Here is a 22,003-nt window from a genome sequence, read left to right as displayed (position 1 = left end):
TTAATGCGTCTCTCTTTTGACATCCACGTCAGAGGTTTGACTGTACACGGAGCGTATTGACATGCCTTTACGGGCTTCCTGCAGTCGCTTTTCAACGGATTTGCGTCTGTAGCGATGAATGATGCCCCGTTCGACGACGTTGCCTTTATCATCCATGCGAGCAGCCGTCGGATGGCGACGAATCCAAGTCTCCGGCATATCCGGATCGAAGGGTTTATGCGCCAGTATCGGCACCTGTGCTCCATAATAGAACCGAGCCTTCTCGTCTTTCACCGACAGCTTCTGGGATCTGACTGAGACCCGTGCCGAGGTGGGCTCACTTCGCCTGGGCGTATTGTGATATTTCTCGGTTATTGGTAAGGAGCTGGTGTCGCCTTTTATAATTTCATTGTATTCGTTGGATAAGTGCCGCGCCATGCCCTTTGTTCTGTCCATCTCGCTTTCCCGAGCCTGCTTCAGATCGAATCCTTGCAAGGCAACTACCAAATCGTCCAGGTCCCGCTCGATGCCCAAATGATCCTTAATCTGATTTAACAGGTTCCGTAAATTTGAGCCCCGCACCGAACTCCCAATCGCGGGGCCCCGCTTCTCCCCAACATAAACTTGTTGGCCATTTGTGGCTTTGGGTATTAGACCTTTGCTGGGACCTAAATAGCCCACCTTATCGCCAAAATACATTCTCCTTCTAGTCGCATCAAAGGTGGTTTTAGTGATTTCGGCATTGCCAGCGCCTGGTTTCCCAACACGAAATTGAGGCTCAAGCGCGTGATCGAAAGTCCAGTCAGGTCCAAGGCAGGGCTTCCATAAGGCAATTGGATCAAGGCCATCCAAACGATACCTTTCGTATTGCTTATAGCGACGTCTCAGCCCGTTCTGCCTGGCCAGGGAGTTCGGTCCGATGCCCGAGCGGTCAGTGAGCTTCTTACTGTGCCGCGTGGGCTTCGGACCGAATTTCCGTGCCGGGTATTTGGCGTCGCCAAAGAGACTACTGTGCGCACCATTGTCCGACTCCTTGCCCTCCTTGAGCACCGACTGCAGCACGGCCAACAGCTTGACCAGCGACTCCGGCTGGTAGGGAGTGCGCACATTGCCCTCGCTGTCAAAGATGCCGCAGTAGAAGTCGCAGGTGTCGAAGTTGCACAGTGGCACATGGCAATTGTACCAGTAGGAGCCGCGCGGATTCAGCACCTTGGCGAAGTTCTGCATGGTCAGCGTGTACAGAAAGTCTGAGACTACGTCCGCATGGAGACCCACCGCCCGGCTCAGGGCCAAAATGGTGCCACGATTCGTATCAAACCAATAATCCCTGGGCGAGTTCTTGCGGCATTCGCAGGTGGACTTGGACACGTGCAGCCGGTACCGTCGCAGCCACTGTATCCGTTCCGACACGTCCAGAGGCCGCGTCGCACCGCAGCAATCCTTCGCCCGGTCGATCGAGCAGGCGCCTCCGCAGCTGCCTCTGTTGTTGTTGTTGTTGTTGTAGACAGTTGCCAGCTGCTTGGAGTACTTGCTCAAGCTCCCGGCGAACACATTGTTAATGGAGCAGCCGCAACCACAACCGCTCTTTAAGTAAACCATTTTGCAATTCTGCTAGATGAAACCAAATTTTAAGACTATTTTCAAAAATTATAAAACTCTCAATTTCGAATTGACAAATTCTGCAATTCGATTCGAGGATGCAAAGTGGATAAAAACCGCTAAATCGAAAATTCAATCTTGATTTTACAAATCTAATCTGATATCATTAAAATGCTTACCGATAATCGAATGTTGAATTCGATATATATATATCGATATTCCAATCGATGAAAATGCACAAGTTTTTATAACTTTTTTAACATTACCAATTTTCAATACTTTTCCTGATATATTAATCGATATTTATTTATATTTCTGCTACTAAAATCATATAAAACGTTCCTTTCAAGCTTAACCAATATCGATTATTCTATCGATAACAATTGAGTACAGTCAATTAGAAGAAAAAAAACATTTGAAATGACAACTGAAAAACAAACGTCAAAAAGAAGAATGCAAATATAAAACATGTAAGCCCTTTATGTGTGCTGCGTGTGTGTGTGTGTGTTTACAGTAGCTACAACAACAACACCAACAACAACAATTAACGCAAACAGCAAGACAAAGCAGGGCAGGCAAAAAAGACAAAAGCAAAAAAAAAAAAAAGAAAACGAAACATGCCACACAAATAGCCCAGCTCATTGGGTGCGCAAGCGAGATGGCACGAGCCGCTGCTCAGGCAAGTGTGAGCGACGCGCTGACAGCTAACAGGGGAAAGCAAAAGAAAACAACAACTAAAAAGCATAAGCAACAGCAACAGCATTTGAGCGTAAGAGAACGAGAGAGCGCAGGGGTAATGCGCTGGGGAAAAGCGGAACGTGCCGGCAATGGAACAGCGCAGCGTCTGCAAGAGGGGAAAGAGAGACAATACCAATTGGCAATTGCTCGAGTCGCTCTCGTGCTCATCAGAACTGAAGCAGCGTCGGCGACGCTGCACGATGCTCACGCAGAGCGAGAGAATTGTTATTGTTGTCGCTGCTCAGTTGAGCGTATTTTGCTTTGCGCGCTCCAACACAAACAAACGCGCACATTATCTTGTTGGGAGGGGGCGCTGCATGTGCAAGCTTTTGCCGGCAAACGCCAGCAGCGACGTCAGCTGCAGCAGCGACTGCGACCTCCAACCCCCTTGCCGCTGCCAACGACGCCACCTACTATTTGAGTTGGCAAGTGAGACTCAAATCTCTTCAACTTAAAACCGTTAGAATCGCAGATTTAAGCATTTGTGACGTAATACATTTAATTATTTAAGATATCTTAAAAAAATGGAGAATAATTATTTTGAAATTGATTTAACATATAAAGAATATATTTAATTAAGATAATTCCTCCTTTAGCAATATTTTCGGGATGTGCAGTAAATATATAGGATTCAAATATTGTTTTATTTTCTTATCGATTTAACCAATTAGAAAAAATGTGTGACAATTAATTATAAATTAGATATTCGCATATTTAAAATAGACATCAAATGTACAGCTCTTGCCAGCATAAAGATAAATGTACCAGCATTCTTATTGGTCACATTAAAATTTTATCTAAAATATGTTCTGAGTTCATTTCCATGGGCTTTTCTTGCTTAGATTGTGCAGATGTTAAATACAAAGAGAACTTTTTAATTGAAATAGTTACCCCATCTTAAGAGCAAGGGTATATTTTCACTTCCTTAATGCTTTTTAATACCTGGATATTCGTTAATTAGGAAATGAATGAGTTGGTATGGCCTTTTGTTGATAGTTTCCAATAAGACATAATAAACAAAAGACTTCTTCCTATTGGAATCTCATTATATATCTTATTTCTGTGTAGATTTGGGTATTTTATATTTCAATTAAAAATCGTTTACAAAATGAAACATATTCAAAGAATTTATTTGTTGCATTCTTTTATAGAATAATTCATTTTATAATTCTGGCGAAATGTGTAAGACTTTCAAAAGACATCTTCGATAGATTAAATAATATACCTGTAAATTGTCTTTATTTTATAAAAATTTTATTGCATATAAAATCGATTTATCATATTAGAGAAATTGAAAATCTGATATCCGATTATGTCCTTTATTCCCACTAACTTTAGAATTTCTGCAAAACTTAAATCGAAATTTCTACCGTAAAGTAAGTGGAAATAGTTTCTTACCAAAACTCGCTTGCCCAATAATCGGACTAATCCAGAGAAACGAAAATCAATGGATAGATCGCAGCTAATTATCGAAAAGTTCAGATGAACTTTTTCAGCTCACGAGCCGAAATTGACTTTGATCTGAGATACACAGAAATCGAATTGCGATTACAAAATTATGATGATTAACACCTTCGACTTGGAAAGTAGTTTAGTACATTTGTAGGACTATAACGCAATATCTGATCCATCAGTTCGCAGCCGAGTTCAATAGAGTTGCCAGTTCAAAGGCCGCCGCCGCGGCCGACGGGGCAACCACAAACAAATATAAACAAATTGCAGGGATAGATACATTCAGATACACATAGCTAGATATGTAGATACATAATTCAATTGTTAATATTATAATGAGAGGCATCAACAGGTTCGTCAACAACAACAACAACAACAATAACAACTCCCTCTTTTGAAGTCGATCCACGGATACGGCAATCGGTGGCCGCCTTTAATCTTTGCTGCCCCTTGATGGGCCCCTCGATGGGCCGCCGTGATGGATACTTCCGTGTCGGCGGCTTTGGCCGGCTGTGTGGGTGGGCAACCACTTTGTGGCGCCCACTGGCATTAGCCATGCCAAAGCCAGAAACATATTTATAACTGCAATTTTTAATATTTTATTGACTCGCAGCCCTCAATCGACAGAAATGCTTTGAACTTGTTCCAAATGATCAAATTTATAGACAGTCAAAATTTCATATTGTAAATTCTATGAAAATATGCGTAAATAGATGGAGGGAGAGAGAGAGAGCGAGAGAGGGAGAAAAACAGTAGAACGGAAGGGAAGCTTTTGATCTTGCCGATGATGATATGGAATGTTTTTCGATATGTGATTTTCAGAGCAGTTTTTAATCATGTCTAGTATTTATTTCCAGACGAGCAAGAAGAAAATATCTGATCTTGCCTGAAAAAAAGATCTCAATCCTTAGATCTTAATGAAAACAGGTCTTATTGTGCAATGGAATATTCATATATTCTCAAAAGGACAATAGCATTAAAATTGTGGCTTTCATTTGTGAGTATTTCCAATCGATATATTCCTTTGATTTGTAACTAGGGCGGAAGCAGGGGGGGGGGGGTTTCGATAGCTAAAAAATGAAAGATACTTTATCTGTTTTTACTATTAGAGAAGATACATGTAAAATTTCGTGAGTGAAGCTCTGAAAACCTTAGAGATTTGCTCAAAAAATTGATCGCTTTTTATCGACAGCTTGGAAACGGGGCAGGTTATCGAATATCGGAAACAAACTCGATCTGCTCGGGCACAAGGAGGAACTAGTCAAGTCTCCAGCTTTTATATGTTCCGTTCATATATACGGACAGACAGACGACTATCTCTCGATGGAATCGGCTATTGATGCTGATCAAGAATATATATACTTTAAGGGGTCGGAGTTACTTCCTTCTGCCTGATACATACATTTGCACAAATACATTATACCCTTTTTACCCATACTTAATGGATTTAGGGTACATCAAAATATATATTTAACTACGATTTAATCAAAGTGTCTTGGTAAAGTCGATAGGTTTTGAGAAGTTTAGAAATAACAAAAAATTCATTGTCAGCCAGAATTAAATGTCAACGATTTGTATTCAGTATGTACATTTAAATATATATTCACAAGACATCTGTCGGTATTAACATCTATATATATTTCATTTCTAACAATCATGGCTTATGCGGCTGCATCTATAAAGGACGCGGAGAAGCACTCGAATAAACAATATTTGCCACCATTTATCGTTGCCCCCTCGGAACACACAGAGGCAGAGACGGCGGCGGCCAGCAAGGAGCCGCAGGTGAAGGAGCAACTGGTGCCCATGGCCGTTATCAAAAGTGATCACGAGCCGAATTCGGTTAGCATGGAGCTGGATAATCCTTTCTGGATTTCCGTCAGCGGCTATCAGCCGGATTACGCCTATTTGGTATATCGTTTCTTTCTCGATATCGGACACATTGTGGACAAGAGCTTCACAGAAACAAATATAATGTATCTGAAGTATTTCTGTATGATGGATTGCGAAATTGCGCTCAGCTACGATGGCCAAAAGATCGGCTATGGTGGCGATATATACGTACACGTTAAGCCGGAGAATCCCGTGCTGGAGACCCGAATCGAACCAACAACAGAAAATATTATGCAGCCAGCCGTAGACGCCGCTGCTAGCGATGACCCTGATGTGGGCCTATCACCATTATGTGTTATCGATACCGACACAGAGAAGCTGGAGAAGCTAGGGAAGCCAGAGAAACAGCCAAAGGTTGTGAAAAGGGCTGCCGCTTCCAAGCAGGCAAAAGAGAAACCAGAGAAACCGTCACAGATTGTAAAAGAGTCTGCCAAGCAGCCAAGAGAGAATCCAAAGAATATTCCACAGGATGTGGTAGAGGCTCTGAAGGAGGCAAACGAGAAACGAGAGAAATTGCCACAGCTTGTGGAAGAATCTGCCAAGCTGGTAGAAAAGAAACCAGAGAAACCGCCAAAGATTTTGGAAAAGGTTGCCGCTCCCAAGTTGGGAAAAGATCTGAAGCGACAAGTGGCTCGCCGGAAGTTGACTTTTGGGCAATGGCTAAAGCATAAGATATCCTATATATTTTATTTTTACTGATAAACCGTTTTGTTTTTGTTATTGTAGTTGAAATTGCAAACTGATGAACAGCATTAAAAATCCATTTAACGATGGAAAACTTTGTTTATTCCTGGGCCACAAATCAGGTTAAACCCAAAAGTGATTTGAACGAGAACCAAGTTTACTGTCCGAACTATAGAACGAGTAATTGTACATTGAAATATCCACCATTTTTTCTGTTCGTTTTGCAGCGTTTATTTATGACACATAGGTTAGAAATAAGAGAACATAGAACATAGTTCCCATATCTGTATGAAGCCTCCCACGGTTCAAATAAAGTCGATAGCGATAAAATGCAATTGGTATTGTTTGGGTTATTTGCACGCCGGCGACATTATAGAATTTTTAATTACAATAAATCAATTTAAATAAAATGTAATTTTTCAATTTTATCAAATTGTCATTATGCGTAATTAATTCCTATGCACAAATGCATTTTAGTGCCCCACGTTGGGCGCCGCGCCAGTCCACACGCTGGCGCCCTCTACCGTTCGTGGCCAAACAATTGTGCTGCGCTAACTTTTAGCGATTGTCGAAGCGATTATAGCGCCGCAGCTGATGGGAGGGGCGTGGCATTTAGTGGAAAATGGGGCGGTTGATGGTCTGAAATAATCGGACATTTGTTTTGTCAGAAATAATGCTGCTTAATTATTATATTTGTAATTTATTTGCGCCCACGCTTATCAGATCCAAATGCTAAAAAGTATGCATGCTGCTTTAATCCCACATTAATCCCGCACAAAACTGCATCAGCAACAACAGCAACAACAACAAATGCAAAAAAGACCAAAATAGAAATGACAGTAACAAAAACAACAAAAGCAAATGCAGCGCATAGAATGCATAATTAATTTTTATTTTGATGACAACGTCAACGCAACAGTCCAACCGAGCCCGAGCCCAAACCCCAGCCCAAAACACGAACCAAACGTTCGCCCAACATATCCCGCAGTGCGTTCCGAGTGTACCGCAATTATTTTTGATTGCCCAACACTGGCCTGCAACTGACTACTCGACATGCACATCGAAATCAATAGGGCGAAGGGGTGTGAGTATTAAGCCCTGTCATTATAATACTGCAAAATCCATTAAAAATTCCAAACCAAACCTACTTTTTTTGAGCTTGAAATTACGATTTCTTATTAGCCAAGAATCGAGCCTGCAAGCGAATAAGCTTACTGAAGACAACCCAAAGCTAGGACAATGAATCATACATCTTTAAACAGCCTAATAATTTCCAACCATAAAAATATATTTATAAGCACTACAAATAAAACTATAATTAATTAAATTGATCAAATGTGTAAGGACAGAGATGCCTCAAGGTTCGAACATAATCCTGGGTTCTTAGATGTGGAAAACCCAGGTTTGAACATAGTCCCTTGTTCATAGATGTAAGAAATCGGGCTCACAAACTGAATCTTGATGGTTCCAGATGTGAATAGAACCACCGAATACTTTCAATAGTTTTGCTTCAATTAGAACTAGTTTAACTACCCACACTTTCAGCGGACGATTTGCATTTACCCACACTGTCGAAAATAGGAAAATTGCAATGTATATAGATTCACTGCAATCTTTTTAAGTGAAATCTTTCTTGTAAATACTTTTTATATTCCTGCGAACATTACTAATAAGCATTTCCTTTTTTATATGATCTTCTAATTTCGTTAACCAGCACTGTCGATCGGCTACATGTGTTTACCCTCACTTGGCACACTGAAACATATAGCCTCACAGAGAGAGGGGAGAGAGTGTGAGTGAGAATGAGAGGAAGTATATACGAACATCTATGCAATTATGTACATACATATTGATGTATGTGGGCATGTTTATACGGTTTGGGTTAACACACAAATTAACCTCATTTGATATAACAAAGCGAATAGCGGTAAAATGGATAATTTGTTAAATAAATTGTGCGATTTTTATGAAAGCATTAAATATTTGTTATTGTCAGCCAGCGTTTGGGCCATTTGCTGATGCTGTAAACTGGTTATTTGCATTCGGTAAATAACATAAAATTAAAATTCTTTTGTTGTCTTTTCATAGTTTTGCATTACTTTTTTGTAGTTATACTGGGGGGGGGTTTGGATTTTCGTTAACAGATACAAATCCGTTTTATTTGTTTTTTGTATTTAGTTTTTGCTGCTTTTCGGAAAATTGTGTTAAATTTTTATGGCCAGCATATTTGGTTTCTCGCCCTACCTCCGCCCCCGTCCCTATATAATGCGGCTGTCACCAATTACCGATACCCCTGGGTTAGCCATCTGCCCCCATCGACCACCCACAGAATGCTGCTGATGACTGTGCAACTGCAAATCCTCTGAAATTATAGCGTTCATTAAATTTTAAACAAAGGTGATTAGATTTTATAATTCGCATATGCCGCACCTCTCACAGAAATTGCGTACAGTTGTGCTCATTATTTATTTAGAACAATTGCAAAAAGTATTTAGTATTTAGCATTTCGGCATTGTATTTAGCTGTTGTTCCCTTATTTATTAGTAGTTAGCATAATGCATTTTATATTTGTCATATCGAAATGTGGGATCAACAATTGCTCGTTTGTTTTGCGAAAATTAATTTATTTATTTTGCGCTCGATTTTTCTAAATTTCGATTCTTTTTTTTTTTGTCAATTCTAATTAATTTTCACCCGCCACCAGATATCTACTTGCAATTCGATACAAGATTATCGTGCTCATAGAAATATTTGAACCGAACCATTGACAACTTTTGTATTTTTCACTATTACTTAAATAAATACCAGCATAATAATTGTATTTACCTCCAATTAAATCGGAAACTCGACAGAACATTATTAGAATTTTTATCATTTTTTCCTTAGTTTTAGGGCATTTTGAGGGAAACATTGAATAATAATCAAAAATAAATCAAAGCATATTTCCTCATGCCCAAAAATACTATAGAAATATAAATTATTTAATTACTTATTGTCCATTTAATTATAAAAAGAAACATATTTTATATTATACACTGAACCCATTGAGCTGGAGACTTGTCGGTTGAGGAGAGTTGCGAGTTCGACTCCGACTTTATTTTAATAATAAAATTTGTTAATAATTGATTTCCATTAATATTTATATATTTGAAAACTGATTTTTAATTTTCGAATATATCATTTTACCCAGTCTCGATCTTTGGGTTCGAAATAAACTCAAGAAATTTATATTTGGAATATTTCAATTTATATTTTATATCAAATCTGTAAAATGAATATTGGGCTCTTTGAGTACTTCAACACGACAAATCAAACGTCGCCCCACTGTGAGGCGCACCTGAATTTCGCCAAGCCGGTGGCGCAGGTATGTTTGGATCGCATTAAAAAGAGCCCAAAGAACGATTTTAAGCGGTTTCGCCTTGTAAACAGCATCGATGCGAAAGGCTGACGTTGCTGGACAAAAGTCGACGCTGCGACTATGCCAGGAATAGTGAAGCGTGTCTGTCCCGTATGTTCATGTTGAATTACAACTCGTTCTTCTACTGCGGTTGCGATGACAACCATCTATTCCGATTTATGTGCATCGTATTGCTGCTCATTGTCAGTTCCTTGCTCTTTTGGGTCATATACTTTACCACGAAAAACTTGTAAGTAGTGTTGGGAGGAGAATTTTAGTTATAAATAATTTCCCCCAACTGAATTTTAGCTTTGTGCCTGCTTTAACGGGCATATCGAAAATGCTGAACATGAATGAATATATCGCTGGACTGACCATACTGACACTCGGCAATAATGCTCCAGACATATTCAGTGGCGTTGTTGCAATAAACTCGGACTCGCGTCACATCTATTCAGATGCCATGTCCGTGAATCTATTCGTGAGCGTATTCACAGCATCCATTATCGTATGGGTAACGCCATTTGCCATCGATGGGATATTCTTTCTCCGCGATGTGGGTTTCGTATTGCTCTACGTAAGCTATGTGGACTTAACAATTAAGGTTTGCAACGGTTACATAACAATTGCCTGGGCCGTATCGATGTCTCTCATATGTCCCATTTATATTGCGGTTGTCACTTGCGATCAGTACCTTCAGTATCGCAGGGATAAGGGTGAGTTATGTGCGAAAATGGAGTGGTTGCCCCCGCAATGATTTGTGACTCTATATGCAGAATTGCGGGAGAAGGCAAAACAAGTCGCAGAGTCGCAGAGCATTTTTAGCAAGCCATCCCTCTCATTCCCAACAAGTACTCCAGTCAGTCTTCTGGACATGAGGCGACGCACTCATAAGCCCAATAGGCATCTACTTCGGCAATTCTTTCGGGTCTTTGACACCTTGGACAGAAAGGGCTTCAACAGCCAGTGGACCATCTGCAAGATGTGGGCCTTGGTTAAGGTGCCGCCTCTGATTCTCTTGCGCCTATATATACCACAAATGTACTTCCACGATTGCGGCTACACGTGGTCCAAGCTGCTCTGCTGCATCCAGATTTTCCTCACACCGACAACAATCATTGTATTGATCGGTCGGTAGCTGCGCCAGATTGGGTATTTGACAGTTAACCTGCATCTTGTGTTTCTTTTCCTTGCCACAGTTCATATCTATTTAAAACTACACAAATGGACTCTACCCGCTTTTGGGATCTGTTGTGGCATAACCATACCACTATCGGGCCTAGCCTTTCTGCATTCGCGCACGGACACGGTGCCCCGCTGGTACAAATACATGGCCATATTGAACGTGATAGGCAGCATTTTTGTGCTCTACGTGGCGACCAAAGAGCTGGTTGCCGTGGTCGAAACTGTGGGCATTACACTCAACCGCAGTCATACGTTCATCGGATGCACCCTCTACACTTGGGGCTGTTGCCTAACTGATACTATGGCAAATGCGGGCATGGCCCGCAAGGGTTTTCCCCGGATGGCCTTTTCCGCTTGTTTCGGGTATATCATGTTCTGTATGTCGCGTTTCACATCTACTTCATTAACACAACGATTAATTCGTGTGCGATCTCCATTTCAGCTACCTTTGGGGCCGTTTGCATGCCAGTTTTGTATAATGTTATAATTTCGCCACCAGGTGAATTTCGAGTGAGTATTTGAAGATTTTTGAATTATTGTCGCATTAAATATATATGTATATGAATATAGAGATATATAGAGTGCAACAGGTCTGCAGTCATGGTCCCGATAAAGTGAGTGACAGTCAAAATTGCAATGCAATATCGAAATTGTAGCTTGTCACAGATCTTATATCTAAGGGTAGACCTTGCATGTATCGCGAATATTCTAATAATTAGATAGTCGTTTCGAGATCAATTTCGACTATCGGCTCCAGGTTAGGGCAAATGCCGTGACCCTCTTTAAGTGGTTGAGAATTGTTAAGCGAGGAAAATAGAAAAGGGATAGAAAGGAGGCAACATTGATAGATAGAAGTTACTCGTAATTTATCCCAGCTAAAAGTTGGTTATATAAATATATTTTTATATTAATTATATATTTTTATCTTTATATCCTTCGTCAGATCACCGAGGGTACCGTTGGCGAATCGGCCTCTATTATGCTCATCATAGGTCTCGTTATGATCATTTTTTACGGCATTACCACTAATTTTATGTTACGTCGATCTGGCGCACTGCTGGGCATAACCATCTATGGGCTATTTCTAATATTTGTTGTTTCCAGTGAGTTCGAGCTGACTCATGCTTTCGGTACAGATCACAGCCTGGATCGCAGCCAGTTCGATGAGAGTTACACATGAGATTGATTTATTTAATATTTTCGCAACACAAAAACATTGAAAACGCTGTCAGAATAAACAGCTAGAGCGGTTGATAAAATTAATTTGTTTTTTAAAATATATATTCGACATATTTTTAGCCGAATACGATGAAACCGAATGAGAGATTCAGATGGGGAACTAAAAGCTATTATCGCATTTTCTTGGCGGCAATTCTCTTCTGCGTTTCGCTGTATTATATCATTAGCACCGTAATACCGTATGGCGATGCCGAGCATGAAATCGAGGAGGGTTACTTTGTGAATACGTCGGGATGTCGCATGATGGCTCTGAGTCCGCTGTCAATGGGAACGGCAACCTACCTACTGCGACTTGAATCTAAGAACTGCAACAAACTTCAACTTTTTAAGGCCAAAACGATTCATAGAAAGAACTACCTGATACGGACAATGTCGAACGAGAAAATATTAAGTGCCTGGAATGTGGAAAACATTTCGGATATTGTATGCAAATACAAAACAGTGCAGCGATATGATGATATTAAGAACAAATACGTTACTAAAAGAATCATCCGTTTGAGCAATCAGATAATCACAATAAGATTGGAAGATAGTGTCAGAATACTGAGAATCCGATGCACGGATAGCCAAAACACTACGCTTTATCATGATGTTCATTTCTTTCTACATTCACGATCCCAACGTCGTCCGGAAAAACGCTCGGATCGTTTATCGGTTATGATAATTGGCATCGATTCGATGTCACACATGCATTATCTGCGCACAATGCCTTTCCTGGGCTCCTACATCGGCAAGCTGCCACACGTTGAGTTTTGGGGCTACAACCGCGTCGGGTCCAATTCCTACCCCAATCTGGTGCCACTGCTCAGTGGCATGCACGTCGACCAGCTGGAAGCTGCCTGCTATAATGGCTACGAGAACTACGATGAATGCGAATTCCTGTGGAAGCACTTTAAGCTGTCTGGTTACATAACGAGTTTCGCCGAAGACACCAGAGTGGGCGGTACATTTAATTACCAGAAAAAGGGTTTTTATCGCCAGCCAACGGACTTTTACCTGAGACCCGTAATGCTGGAAATCGATAGTCACACACGCTACAGCATTGATCTACGCGATGACATTCACTGCACTGGAAGCCGCAAGTATGCAGATATATTGCTCGAGTTCATCAACAAGCTAATACCGAATATAGCAAATAAGCTGCACTTTTCATTCTTTTGGCAGAGCCAGGGGGTGCATGACTACTTCAACTATGCCCAGTTAATGGACGAGAAATACCTGAAATTAATGCAAGTCCTAAACAATACTCGTATTTTGAACAACACCTTGGTACTCCTGATGTCCGATCATGGAATACGGTACGGTTCTTTTCGCCAGACCTACAAGGGAATGCTAGAAGAATCGCTGCCTCTTCTAATAGCCCTGTATCCCAAGTGGTTAGAGAAGGCCTACCCCAGAGCCATATCTAATCTTCGATATAATGCTCATAGCCTTGTCACAACCTTCGATTTACACGTGACCCTCAAGGACTTGACCAATTTGAAGCTTCTTCACAATAGCAATATTTTAAAACGAACGGCGGCACTTCGGGAGCTAGGCCCGAATATACCTCGAGGTATTAGCCTCTTTCTACCCATACCAAAGGTGCGAGATTGTTCATTGGCCGGCATTCCAGCCTCCTATTGTCTCTGTCATAGCTTAAGCTCGATAGCTACTGCCGACGTTAGATCTCAGCGTGCTGCTTTGTTTGTGGTGAAGAGTATCAATGCTATTATAGGAAGTGAGAAACTCTGCCAGATATTGAAGATAAAAGAAGTGCAAGCGGCGTATCTGCTGAATCGAAATAATGATGATTATGAGTATGAGGTTAAGGTGCGAATCCAGACGACTCCGGGAGAAGGACTTTTTGAAGGAACTACCAGATTTACAGGCGATTTACTAGCGCTTAATGGCGCTGTTCTACGAATCAACAAATATGGCAATCAATCGTACTGTGTGCACAACTATCTCATTGAAATGTATTGCTATTGTTTATAAAATAGATGGAGGAACTTAAATAAAGCAAGGTATCTCGATATAAGAGTGAACATGAGTCTTTAGTAAGGCAACAGATTCCTGCACAATGCAGCTAAAGTAATTTCTTAAGTTAACCTTGATATCGATAACATATAATTTTAGCTCGATATATCGATATTTTATTAACCCGATATATATCGAACACCTTAGTTTGTTCAAAACGATTCGATATATCTCAAGTTCTCACTAGTTCTGATTAGCTGTCAAAGTTTATTTCGTTAAAATATGTTAAAACAAAAATTGAAACACCGATTAGGCAATAAGAGGCTCGCATGGATTACTTTCGGAGCCATCCTGGTCTGCGTATTTAACTATATTCTGCTAAACATTATTTGCTACACGGACGACGAACGAGAATCTGCAACGGAGGGTTACTTTGTTAACACGTCCGGTTGTTGTATGCTGGCTCTGAATCCAAATGCAACACCATTATTGAAGTACTTTCGGCAAATCGAGTCTAGAAAATGCAGTAAGCCTCAATTATTTCGTGGTGAAACGGTAAAGGATACGAATTTCTTGGTGCTGGCAATGTCAGAGACAGAGATTGTACAGACCTTCGGAGTTAAAAGCATTACCGAAGTTAACTGCACTTATAAGCTGGTGGAACGATATAATGACTTCGCGAACAAAGTCACGAAAAGTAGAACCTTCTTTTTGAGCAATCAAATGCCACTAATTGAAGTTGAAGACGGTTCTAGGATATTGCGAATCCAGTGTTTTGGGGCTAAGAGAAAATTGCTTTACCACGATGTTCATTTCTTTTTACCTGCAGCACCACCTCCACGCAGAATCTCGACAACATCGTCACCGAATCGCCTGTCTGTGATGATACTGGGCATCGATTCCATATCACATATGCATTTTCTTCGCATGATGCCCTCAACAGCTGCTTTTATTAGGCATCAGCCGCACGTTGAGTTTTGGGGCTACAACCGAGTCGGTGTCAATTCCTTTCCAAATCTAGCCCCACTATTAACTGGCCTAAGCGACACGGAATTGGAGGGTAGCTGTTATAAGAATAAGTCCTCTTTTGATGAGTGCAAGTTTCTGTGGAATCACTTCAAGGCTGCGGGTTACAACACGAGCTTTGGCGAAGATAACAGGGCTATTGGCACATTTTCCTACTGCATGAAAGGCTTTGGACAACAGCCCACTGATTTCTATTTGCGGCCCGCGATGGTTGAGGTGGATTCTCACACTAGGTACAGCCTAGATGAGTTTGACTTGATTCACTGCAGTGCAGGACGCAAGTATGCGGACATTCACCATGAATTCATCAATAAGCTGATACCTCATTTGAACAGCGGGGATCACTTTTCGATCTTTTGGGAAACGCAAGGGGTTCACGACTATTACAATTATGCCCGTGTGTTAGACGAACGATATCTATGGTTGCTTCAACGCCTTCATAATATGTCTGTTTTGGAAAACACCCTGGTACTTTTTATGTCCGATCATGGTTTGCGTTTCGGTTCTTTTCGCAGAACCTGGCAGGGCATGTTCGAGGAGTCTCTGCCGTTTTTGATAGCCCTGTATCCCAAGTGGTTAGAGAAGGCTTATCCCGCAGCCATATCTAATCTTCGATATAATTCTCACAGTCTTGTCACAACCTTCGATTTACATGTGACCCTCAAGGACTTGACCAATTTGAAGCTTCTTCGGAGTAGCAACATTGTAAATCGATCGGCAGTACTGAAGGGACTGGGTCAAAAGATACCTCGAGGTATTAGCCTGTTTCTGCCCATACCAGAGGTACGAGATTGTAAATTGGCGCACATTCCAGCTAATGTATGTAATTGTCATAAGCTGAACAAAATACATACGTCTGCCATAGTATCCCAGCGAGCTGCTCGCTTTGTCGTGGATAGCATCAACATGCTGATCAAAAGTCACAAGCTCTGCCAGAAATTGTACCTGCAGGAGGTGCAAGAGGCGTATGTTCTTAAAAAAGGCGCCGATAAGCAGTTTGAGGTCAAGGTTCGATTGCAGACGTCTCCGGGCGAAGGACTTTTTGAAGGAACCACAAGATTTTCGGATAATTCACTAGCTCTAAATGGAGCTATAATACGCACCAACAGATATGGAAACCAATCGTATTGTGTAAAAGATCGTCACATTGAAATGTTTTGCTATTGCTTATAAGTGGATTTTATAATGATAAGTTGTTCGTTTGAGAAGAGAGATTTGTAACCGCAAAATTAAGGGATTGTCCCCTTAAAAGAAATACAATTTTATAAGATATATTTTATAAGTCTGGCCGAAGAGCTCATAAACATCGTGATAACGACAATTACAATAAAGCATTTGTTCATTTCGAAGGCGCAAAAGTTATCACTCGGTCGAGTCGCCGCCTGACAGTCGAACAGCCTGCTCCAGACACGAGCTAGACCCATTTTCATTTCCATTTCCATTTCCAGTTTCTGCCTTGGCTCCAGTGACTGTGCCTCAGCGAGGCAAGCTCCGCGTCAGTTCAGTTTGACGAACTGATAAATGTCAAATGGTTTATGACACACGGGTCTCGCCTCTGACTTGGTTGAGTTTTGTTGTTGTTTCTTTTTGTAATACACTTTCATAGGGTATTATTATTTTATTGCCATATTTGTAACACATGGGCAGACTTTTTATGTCGGGTTGCCCCGCAGTTTATTTCACTGCTGAAATCGAATTATTTTCTATGCTTATATATATACAGTAATATAATACATATAGCCCAATGCCAATAAGCAATAAACAATCTTACAGTTAGAAACTTTACATTCTGCGATCGCGCTACTGCTTCTTTAAATAAACAGCTGATCGGCTTGATTTGATTTACCCAAGCTCCGCAAAGTTTTCCTTCAAGGTCAGATAATATGGCCTCGGAGTAGGACCTCCATTTAATGGACTCTTTGCAGGAGTTGGCAATCTTTAAATGTTAAAAACTGTGAGATTAGCCTAATTCCACTATCGACATTTCTTACATTTTTGGCGAATGTAACATTTTTTGCAAATGTGAAAAGTGTGGAAAGGCAACATATTTCACATTAGCAAAAAATGTAAGAAATGTTGATATGAGCAAAATCTTCAGCATCGAATCCTATAGCTCTATAGAAATAATCGGTTAACAATTAAGTTTTTCACGATATCTTCATCAAGCCTAGCAATTACGAGCTTCACGCTTCTAACATATCTGCAAGCCAGTATATAGTCGGACTACTTTATTCTTATGCTCCCATAGGAACAATCGGTAGGAAATAAAGCTTTTTTATAAAATCGGTATTTAGCCATTAATCAAGGGTATTTAATCTTCGACGTGTCGCATTAGCTTTCCAGCTGGCGTTTTTTTTTTTATACCCATTAAACGCGATTTGTATTGTGAGTGTTGTCATAGATTTTGATATTGTTTCTGAGATTGTTGTTTGTTGTTGTTGTTTGGTGTTGGGTTTTGTGCTGGCTCGCTTTATGATCTTTTTATATTTATTGTCATCAAACGTATTTTGTTGAAGCTTTTTGTATGCATTTGAATTTATGATTTTGGCTTTCGTCTCTTTGACTTTCATATAGGTTATAATTTCCGATTGTGAACCATAAATATTGTGTTCGCTACGAATTGTTCAATACCGCAATGCCACGATGTAAAAGTGTTTTCTTTTATGTTTGTCAATTTTTACAAATGCCCAACTTAAATTATAAACTTTTCCAAGCGGTCACAATCGATCTTGGATCAGCTAACAATCAAACCAATTTGTTGGACTTGTTTAATATCGAAGAAATAGAATTCGTGTTGGAGTTAAATAGCCCGGAATATTATTGTAGAGTTTTTGTTTAAATAAATTTGCTTCCTTTGATATTAAGAAGACTACACTACATTTTTTAATAATTTGGTTTAGGTGGAAGTAAAAAATATTTTCAAATAAGAAACGCAGAATGCTATTGCATAAAAACTATTACAGCTATTGATGCTGAACAAGATTACAGATACTTTATGGGGTTGGAGATGCTTTCTTCTGCCTGTTCACATATTTCACAGAAAACCCTTTTTTTCTCATTAATAGTTTTCTGCAGTAATGCTTCTTTTGTAAAAACTCTCATATATAAAGAATGCCTTGTTCTTGGTCAACAAATCAGAATCTATATAATGGATCTATTTATGATAATTTCACTATGCAATTTATATAATTTACTTAGCAGAACGCCATAAAATTGATATTTAAATAAAAAAAAAGGAAGCCCTGAAAAGCCTTTACATGAACCAACTATAGCCGCTGGCATTGGGATTGCCCGCAGCGGATAATTTGCGTCAAAATGTCAGTTTATTTGAAGAGCCAGTCCCCAAGTTGTCGGCGTTGAGAGACGTGCAATTGAATTAAAATTAAAATATATAGCGCAAAGGCAGGCACAAAAAAAAAAAATGCATTCGTTATAATTTGCAATTTATTTACGAGCAACATGTGCGCGTGGAGGGGATTCACGGGGATCGCGTGTTGCAACAAAAATTATAAATTTAAAAAAATAATTAAAAACCATTTGGCTGCGGCGCCATGGATGCCAATGCCAAATGCCGGATTCGGTTTGTCCAGCACACAACTCGCATTCAATTAATGCAAAATGTCCTAAAATGAACGCATTTTTCACTGATTGTTGGCGATTGTCAAGCGCGGCCTCCGTCGACATTCAGCAGCGTCGTCGGCTGGCAAATTGGAATGCGCCCGCGGTACGTGATCCCCGCGTGAGCTGCACGTTTGCCAATCCCGATTGTCAGACCCAATCCCATAGTGTATAACTGCTTTTTATTCTTTTTGTGTTCGTTAAATAATGGGATAAAAGTATATAAAATTAAGCAATGGACTGTCCCAGCTGCCAGCTGCCAGTTGCCAGTCAGTTTTTGAACTCTTTTCCAACTTGTCACATGACATTTCAACAGATTAATCGAAATGCTCTGTAGCGGGGCTGCCAGTACGAGACACTCACTAATTATTGTTATTCTAAGGTTAAAAACTTTTATCCAGGAAACTTTAAATTACAGGTGCAAGAAACGGGAAATTGAGTTGCGGCACGAATAGAATAAACTTCCGGCGATTTGTACTCGATATCTTTTTAAATCGATTATAAAATAGTTTAAAAAGATTTTTTTGACTTCAGACAAATCATATTTTAAGTACAAAAAAGTGCTAATAATAGCTTACACTCCTTAAAGTATTATTTGTTGTTCTTTTAAAAAATGTACAAAATCGAATAGCAAATAATAAAAAAATGTTCTGCTATGCACTATTAAAAATGCTGTATAAAATCGTCTAAAGCTTTATAATTCCTCTTTTATTCAATTTTTTTATTTTGTTAGTAATCTTTTCTTGGTAAAAATTTTGGTAAAGAAATTTCTAATTTTTGGGGGTGACACAGAAATCTCTTCCAGCCCAATTTGAATATTTTTGATGGATGAATTGTTCTTCCGGTTGGTTTGAAATCTCTTTGACAAAATAGTCAAAGGATTTTGAATGTAAGATGTAAAAGAAAACCAATGAGTGGAATGTAGAGGATTTTGGATTTACTGAGAATTCGGCAAGCTTTGATTTGCGCTTATCATTTTAGTTTAGTTTATAAAATTGTATCTTACCAAATCTCTTGTAAACTTTTGGTAACTATTAAACAAATCAAATCCTTCCAAGTTCTAAATAACCGACTTATTTATCAGATGCCAATCTTCACATTTCTGTGACTCATTTATTCATGCAGATATTCTCAAATTTGTAGAAAACTGTTTTTGTTTTTTTTTGAGTGTAGTTATGCCCTTTCCCACCAAAGAGGTTACGATTATTAACTGATAAATATAAATCAAGTATGTCAATAAATTTCTTGAATATAGTATAGAATTGCGTGCAGACTTTTGGTTCCCAATGCGGCTTATCGGGGTAGTCCGCAGCGATGTGATTTCCAAGTGTCCCAAGACTGTAAATTTCGATGTCTCGCGGCAACAACGTCGTTCGATTCACTCAATGTCCAAGTATAAATCTCAAATTGGGCAAACAGGTAATCACTCAAATCGCCCTGATTTGGTTCAGATTGGTAACGCCATAAATAGTTGTCAATATGGTTGATGGCAGCTCCGATCACGGCTGGTGTTTTGGGATTGGGCTCATAAATTAATTCAATCAATGTCAAAAGAAATTGTTATTTCACATCTGAGTGCGGCCATAAATTCGCGCCGTGTCGATCTTATCGCTAATCGATGTGTATGTATGTCGTGTGGGTGGGCCCAGATGCGATGGGGTTGCAATCAGCAGGGCTCCATGGGGATGACACACATATTAGTTGGCTCATAAATTAAAGTTAACTAATTTCTCTATTCATTATGTAGAGCGATATGCGATATAATTGCGATAAGCTGTTCGCCACGATATGAGTATTTTTTTGTGTTTAACTTTAAGTACTTGCGAGTGTGTTCTTCAATCCGAACGAGGTATTCATCGCATCTGTATGCGTATTTATGCATAGCTGAGTACTTGTACGTGTATTATCTACGCCTCAGTTGATGTATTCATTGCCATTGGAGTCAATCAAAGGCTCATCTGTCAAATGACAAATGATTTTAAAATCACTTCGCAAAGCTGCATCACTTAGCCCACAGAGCCCAGAAGTCGAGCTACTTCAAGCACTGTCAGAGGGAATAAAAAAAACACGCACACACAAAAATTCCATAGATTACGGATGCGGGAAACAGACACTTTAAATGCTTGCGATATTGTCAATCAAAATTCAATCGAAACCATGAATCATGACAGCCAGAGGATGGTTATGCTGATGATGGCTTCAAGAGCGACTCGGTCTCACTCATTCAACACTGATGGATAGATGGATGGCTGGATGGCTGGTTGGACGGATGGATGGATGGCTGAATAGCTCGGTTGGTTCGCAGCTCGAAAGAAAAAACTGAAATCGCTCAAACAGTGAATGCGTGTTGAATGTTGGCCCCATACACCCAACCATGTGGCAGGCACTTGTCGTTTGAGTAGCACTGGCAAAAAGCATTTAGCATTGGCATCCTGCCGCATGCCGCATGCCACATGGCACATGCCATATGAGATCCTCAGGACGAGCCATGCGAGTGTCAAGCACATTGCGCTCCTCCTCATCATCATCATCACCATCGTCATCTCCAGCAACATCTCCGACGTCATCAGTCAATGTCATTGAGATAGTTTTGACATTTTTATGAGCAAATGATAAGACCCACTCACACTGCTGGGTGCTTGTCTGATGGCCAATGTTTGACACTTGCCAGCCCCATTCACAATTGGCATTTCGAAACTACCCGAAACCCCCCAACATCATCCTCTACATTGCTCACACACGAGCTGTAGACAGTTTTTTATTTCGCGTTTGTTGTGTGCATTTGAAATTTATGACTTGGCCTGATTATCTAACGTATACGCGGTTTTTTAAATTTAACGCTGACAGAGTACAACCCTATCTTTCAGTATTGCCATTGTAATCAATCATGCTGGTCATCTACAGGCACAGTCGCTAAATGTTGTCAAAGTCCGCGTAAAATACGACTTACTTTTAGTGACAAATTAGGTTTCCACAGAGATACTAATACCAGATAGTTAACATACTTTTTATAGGTATTTATGAATAACATTAAAACGAGAAAGGAAGTATATCTACGGCAAGCAGAAGATTTAATATCCTTGTAGACATTTTCCTTTTCCCTTTTGCAGATATATAAGAATAGTGAAGCTCGCTAATGCTGAGTTTGAGGTAAATAATTTGCAAAAGAGAATATTTTGCCATATAAGAACTTACTCTTCGACAGATCTTTTCTTTGGAAGCTTTATGATATAG

The 22,003-nt window shown here is 40.0% G+C and overlaps 5 protein-coding genes across 6 annotated transcripts; 4 read left to right on the top strand and 1 right to left on the bottom strand.

Moving 5' to 3' along the window:
• LOC135428462 (uncharacterized) lies at positions 1–1,578 on the bottom strand. The gene has a single exon (XM_064682487.1). The coding sequence runs from the start codon at positions 1,576–1,578 to the stop codon at positions 1–3; it is 1,578 nt and encodes a 525-aa protein (XP_064538557.1).
• Positions 1,579–5,330: 3,752 nt separating this feature from the next.
• On the top strand, positions 5,331–6,439 carry LOC135428269 (uncharacterized). The gene is made up of 2 exons (XM_064682136.1): positions 5,331–5,349; positions 5,452–6,439. Exon 2 carries the CDS (start codon positions 5,575–5,577, stop codon positions 6,358–6,360), a length of 786 nt encoding a protein of 261 aa, XP_064538206.1. The 5' UTR covers positions 5,331–5,349; positions 5,452–5,574; the 3' UTR covers positions 6,361–6,439.
• A 3,118-nt stretch (positions 6,440–9,557) lies between these two features.
• On the top strand, positions 9,558–12,186 carry LOC135428479 (mitochondrial sodium/calcium exchanger protein-like). 2 transcript variants are annotated; one of them, XM_064682526.1, is made up of 7 exons: positions 9,559–9,709; positions 9,775–9,992; positions 10,052–10,458; positions 10,519–10,872; positions 10,942–11,304; positions 11,370–11,437; positions 11,871–12,186. In XM_064682526.1, the coding sequence occupies exons 1-7, from the start codon at positions 9,617–9,619 to the stop codon at positions 12,105–12,107; spliced, it is 1,740 nt and encodes a 579-aa protein (XP_064538596.1). In that variant the 5' UTR covers positions 9,559–9,616; the 3' UTR covers positions 12,108–12,186. The 2 variants fall into 2 exon arrangements, with proteins under 2 accessions (XP_064538603.1, XP_064538596.1); XM_064682533.1 differs by lacking the exons at positions 10,519–10,872; positions 10,942–11,304; positions 11,370–11,437 and having other exon boundaries at positions 9,558–9,709.
• Positions 12,130–14,186, top strand: LOC135428468 (uncharacterized). Its single transcript, XM_064682515.1, has one exon. The coding sequence runs from the start codon at positions 12,236–12,238 to the stop codon at positions 14,141–14,143; it is 1,908 nt and encodes a 635-aa protein (XP_064538585.1). The 5' UTR covers positions 12,130–12,235; the 3' UTR covers positions 14,144–14,186.
• Positions 14,187–14,367: 181 nt separating this feature from the next.
• On the top strand, positions 14,368–16,500 carry LOC135428538 (uncharacterized). The gene has a single exon (XM_064682605.1). It carries the CDS (start codon positions 14,408–14,410, stop codon positions 16,322–16,324), a length of 1,917 nt encoding a protein of 638 aa, XP_064538675.1. The 5' UTR covers positions 14,368–14,407; the 3' UTR covers positions 16,325–16,500.
• Positions 16,501–22,003: the final 5,503 nt, after the last annotated feature.

The sequence above is a fragment of the Drosophila montana genome, unplaced genomic scaffold, assembly GCF_035044405.1.
Source record: "Drosophila montana isolate Dmon_TW-CO22-7 unplaced genomic scaffold, ASM3504440v1 contig_1408_1, whole genome shotgun sequence".
Classification (NCBI taxonomy): domain Eukaryota; kingdom Metazoa; phylum Arthropoda; class Insecta; order Diptera; family Drosophilidae; genus Drosophila; species Drosophila montana.
This window is presented reverse-complemented; position numbering and strand designations above follow the sequence as displayed.